This window comes from Coenobita brevimanus, chromosome 112 (assembly GCF_032717465.1).
Source record: "Coenobita brevimanus isolate Jiangsu-jjx chromosome 112, ASM3271746v2, whole genome shotgun sequence".
NCBI lineage: Eukaryota > Metazoa > Arthropoda > Malacostraca > Decapoda > Coenobitidae > Coenobita > Coenobita brevimanus.
Window position 1 is genome coordinate 6,130,978 of NC_137065.1, and position 5,232 is coordinate 6,136,209.

A 5,232-nucleotide genomic window follows, 5' to 3' on the forward strand; every position below is an offset into this window, starting at 1 on the left:
AGGCGGCGCGGGAGGAGGTAGCACAGTTTCAGCCGGTGGCGTTGGCTGTTTGAAACGCCCTTTGGACGAACTCCTGGTGTACCTGACTTGGCTCCGGCCGTCGCTAGCTAGTCACTTCCTGGCTGCCCGTCGCCGTCATGTCCCCCGCCGGCAGGAGAGAGAACTTGGACCCCCTGCAGCACCTCGAAGTGACGTAGTGGAGTGGGTTTGAGGCAGTGCGGTGTGGAGTGGCGTGTGGAACCGGGATCGCGAGACACCATGAAGGGTCTCGCAGTGTGTACCTTTCCCACTCAGACATGTGCGGGGCAGTGGGGGTGTGCACGTGATTTGTGATAAATTGTATATTTTTGGTGTACAAATACATTACTATTTATTATACCGGCTTTTTGTGCCGGTGGGCCGCAGAATATATTTTATATACTCATGTTGAAAACAAAACGTAATAAAAAAATTACAAAGTTAACCTGCAGTGTATCACTTGACCTAGTTCTTCATTTAGGTAATAAGGGACAGGTGTTTTAAGGGTGGGGGAAACTAATGAATCTGGAAGCTGATATTACAGTTCATGAGAGATTGGTTGAGAATTGTGAAGTGGCTGGTGAAGGAACTTTCAGTAAGTTCGTCCCATTGCGAGTGATTTAACCATAATGAAATTGCCTTTGTAATTTAACGATCGCCATAACTTGTGGGTTGAACTTACTGGTTCTGAAACTACCAGAAATGGTTGCCGGTAGTATTTAAAAAAAAAAATGGTGATGGGGTAGAGAGGTGTGGGTGACCAGTGAAAGTGGCAGGTTGGGGATGTTAGTGGTGTTAGTCCGAGGACAAGGCTTGTAAAAAAAAAAAAAAAAAGAACTTGAGTCGGAAGAATTACCCCCAAATGAGTGTTATAACAGGCTCGACTGCTCAGGAGCCAAAATTCTTTCCAATGAACATTATCAGTATATGGGTATAGTTCTTCCATGCGAACAGTTCACTGCACTGAAATTGTCACCATGTCAGTTGCACAGAATTGAGTAGTATAGATACAACACCAGTGCAGTGAAGCTGTTCCAGACTTCCTGGCCTAAGTTTCAACGCGAAGCAAAGTATGTGAAAAAAAAAAAAAAATGCAGTGAAAAGGTAAGGAGGTGGGACGAAAAACGGATGTTTGGAAATACCTTGGGGCATGAAAGGAGTGCATCGAGATATACTATCCTACTCTTTGACTGCGAAGGTTTATTACCTGTAAAAGAAAAATTCGATTAAGGAGCCCACGTCAAAAAGGGTTCACAAAAATCCATACCGTATTTGTGGGTCCCAGGATAAACTGGCTCACTGCCATAGTATTTTCCTCAGGCTACTAAACAGTGATGCAACTGAGGAGGGGTAACTTTTAGTAAATTAGTTTTGTATAACTCAGTTCTATTAGTCGATCCCAAGCTTTAAAATTGTCATGATATGGTAAGTTTATATAAAGAACTTCAAGTGAAGGGGATAACTTCCACGAGTTTCCTGTTTTGTATATACAGACTCCTGAGGGTTTTTAATACTTTTAGAACTGGGGGTAGCTACAGCCTTCGTAAGACCCTAAGTTGAATGAAGTCGAGACAGCAAGGAGAAAAAAAAAAATGTAGCGAGTGAAGGAGAAAAAAAACAACAAAAACAGACCAGTTGGCTTATACTTGAAAATGACAGGAAGTCATGGGTATCAGAATGATGAATCTTGGTTTGTATAGTTTCGGTAAGGAGGGAGTAGAGGACAAAGAAGTGGACTACTCTCTCAGCTGCTGCCCTGCCCTGCCTTCTTGGAACCGGTAGCTAGCACCCCCTCCCTCCTCCATGATACCACTAACCCCCCTATCCTACTCTCACCTACCATCCCTCCCTCCTACTATCCTTTCCCGAGCACCCTACTCTCCTGAACCATCAACAGCCATCCACCCCAACCCCCTCCATACCTCTGTACCCCCTCGTCTGCTCCTTCTCTTCACCTTCCTCTGACTCCTACACCACCCCTCCCCCTCCCATCCCCTTGCACCCTCCTGTCCTTAGCCCCCTATCCCCTTCCCTCCCCCCCTGTTTGTAGACACTTCCTCCTATCCCCCGGCATTGTACCCTCCCCCTCGTCCTTCCTCTCACCCCCCACCTCCCCTCCCCACCCAACAAGGCTACCCTCCCCTCCCCCTGCCTCCCCCCTCCCCACCCCACCCAGCACCCTTCCCTCCTCTCCCCCCAGGCCTCGACACCCCGCTTTCCGCTCTATCCCACGCCACCCTGCCCCTGCACTCACTTCCCACTTCACTCCCTCTCCCCGTCTCTCTCTCTCTCTCTCTCTCTCCACTTTCACTACTTCCCCATTGAATCCGGTGACATCTTTACGGGAATTCGTGCCATCTTAGATATATTGCGGAGATATTTTAATAGTAACTTATTAGTCTTCAGTAACCCCTTCATCTGAATAAAATCACCTGGAGATAGAAATATAAAATGAAAAATATGTCAGCGGATTCAAAGATTAACCCCATCAGTCTGAGGAGGTCATTCAAATTTTCTCTTGCTTACATCAGACGGTTTTGTTCAAGGAGGGACCGAATCGTGAAAATATGAATGAAGGCTGTTTCAAATGCATCAGTTTTGAAGTCTTAAGCTGAATAAAATCGTCTGGTGATAACATAGGAGAGAGAAAACTGACTCGTAGCAAACCGGTGAAAGGTAAGTGTAAGGCTATGCGGTGTGAAACAGGATGATGGTAATATTGATGTGGTAGGGTAGATGCAAGACGGTGTCTGAAGATAGTGGTAGAACAGTAGATAGTGGAATAGTGTATGACAAAACAGACGGTGTTACAGTAGTTATTGGTGTTAGACAGTGGTATAATGTGTGAGAAGGCACAGATAGTAAACAGGAAACTGGTAGCAGTCGGTGGTATGGTACGACAAATTCAGGAGGGAGAGTGAAACGTGGGAGTGGAGTGGTAAACAAATACAAGGCACAGTGAAACGGAAAATGCCGATGAAACTGGTTTAGCAAGACAGATAAAAAGCATAAGAGAGGTAAGCGATAGTACACTGTGATATGGTTGGATATACAAGGCATAAACATTGAAACATGATAATAGGGTGTAAACAGCTCTCTGGTAGGACATACAAGACACGATGAAACAGAGATTATTAGTGATACAGAGTAGGAAAGATGAAGGGTACAAACATTAGACAGTGTTGCCAGAGAGATATATGGTTGGAGAGATGCAAGGTAATGATAAACACACAGACACATGATTGAGGCTTTGTGGATTCGATTGTTGCACACAGGGTTAGTATGTAAGCGTCCGTCTCACATTCTCCCGCAGTCATAGAGGCTCTTACCACTCGGAGCATTCCAGAGTGTGCGGTCAGTGCCAAAGCGACCGAGGCACGGAGTTGCTACTACTGCATCCCCTACCCCTCTTTCACCGCTCTCTCTCTCTCTCTCTCTCTCTCTCTCTCTCTCTCCTAGACACAACACTCTACTCCTCATTTCCTTCTACAGCACCCTACCCTCTCCCTTTCCCTTCCCTACCAACACTACTACACTCTCGTCCCCCCCTTTCCTCCCTGAATACCTTCATCCCAGTTCCCACGACACCCTGTTTCTCCCTTCCCACTCTCAACGACACCCACCTTTCCTCATCCTTTCCAAAACTCTCCCCTTCCCTTTCCCACCGTTCTCTCTTCTCTCCCCCCTCCCAACATCCTACCCTCCCTCCCCATATCGCTGTCCACATTTCCCTCCCTAATCATCCTTCCCCTCCCTCTGTACCCCCTACATCCTCCCCTTCTCTCCCCATTCCCATCACCATCCCTCTTCTCCTCCCCTCTCTTCATACTACTCTCCCTCACCATCCCCCATCCTACCGTCCCTTCCACACCCCCCGTTCCCATCTCCTCCTCCCGTTCCCATCTCCTCCCCCCCTCCCCCAATGTCGGGAAGCGGGTAGACTGAGAGATCTTTGTCATATTAACCCTCCAGTTGCTAGGGCCCCCACGAGCGTATTTTAGTCCGACTAACAGACGATTTTGCCTAACCCTTTCAGAACACTTTGTACTTTCTGTCTTGTACTTTTTTGCTATTACTGTACTTAATTCACTTTAATTAGGAGATTTTCGTCCTGTTCCAGCTTAGTTCATGTTTGTAATTGGCAGGAACATCATTTGCATGGAATTTCTTCGTAATAAGCATCATGTTTCAATGTTAATCTTGTCTTACACTTTAACGTTATAGATGGAGAGATGACAATTTTACGCCTACTTAAAGTGAAGAGGGTATAGACGCTTCTTTGGTATACTGTTCAAGCTGGTACCAGTTAATTAATCTGATGACGCCATTAACTCATTATTGCTACTGCCATACGATTTTTATTCGGGTTGGGAGAGCCGCATAGTTCTGATAGTGTTCCTGAAGGCTGTAGCAACCCAAATTCGGAAAAAGAAAAAAAAAATCTACAAGCTGAATAAGATGACTCTGAAAGGTTAAGCTGAGGGAATGAGTGGCTGTCATTGGATTATAAGAATTTTGAAACTCAATCCAAGGACCTTTTATTCACACAACTACCAAGCGGGTTTATTCTACATTTTTATTCAGCTTGGGTGATGAAGGTGATTTAATGTATATCTAACTTCCGTAGTTCGAAAAATCTCCCCCAAACTGAATATAATCGTCTGGAAGTGGCAAGAATAAATTACATATAGGCTGCAGGGTCAGTTTCAGTGGTATGGATGCACTTAACCTTCTCATGGCTGTGTCTTCTCCAGGGTGTTATACCAGGTAGCACCAGACGATTACATTAAGCTGAGTGAGTCATAGGAACCTGAGACTGTTAATACTTTCACCATGATAAGGACAACTCTGGTACTGAGCTTCAGCAAACGTCAGACGATTTCATTCAACTGGGTTTACCATTGGAACCAAAGAATGTTAATAGGTCCAAACCGCATTAAAAAAAATTCCCGTGAATTGCTTGCCTGCGATTGATGGGTCTGCTCGGCTAGACAGATTGGGGTTACTCAGCAACAAGAACAGAAAGAAGGAAGGAGAGGCCTTTACAGAATTAATTACAATCAATTCTCAGTCGAAACTTATTTTGAGTTTTAGGAATGGATGGAAGAGAGTACTTAATTCTTATCCCATCGCTACGAAACGTCTCTCTTGAGCCGAATAAAATCGTCTGAAGGAAGCAATAAATACAGAACACGTCATCGTAGTGAATGGATT

At 45.3% G+C, this 5,232-nt stretch overlaps 1 protein-coding gene across 1 annotated transcript in view; it reads left to right on the top strand.

Annotated features, from left to right (window-relative positions):
• The window catches only part of LOC145417985 (uncharacterized), a 1,182-nt gene extending 751 nt beyond the window's left edge, over positions 1-431 (top strand). Inside the window, exon 1 of the mRNA XM_080286526.1 lies at positions 1-431. This exon is cut by the window's left edge and continues 751 nt beyond it. Coding sequence (XP_080142652.1) covers positions 1-53 — 53 coding nt within the window. The 3' untranslated portion in view covers positions 54-431.
• The last annotated feature ends 4,801 nt before the right edge of the window (positions 432-5,232 follow it).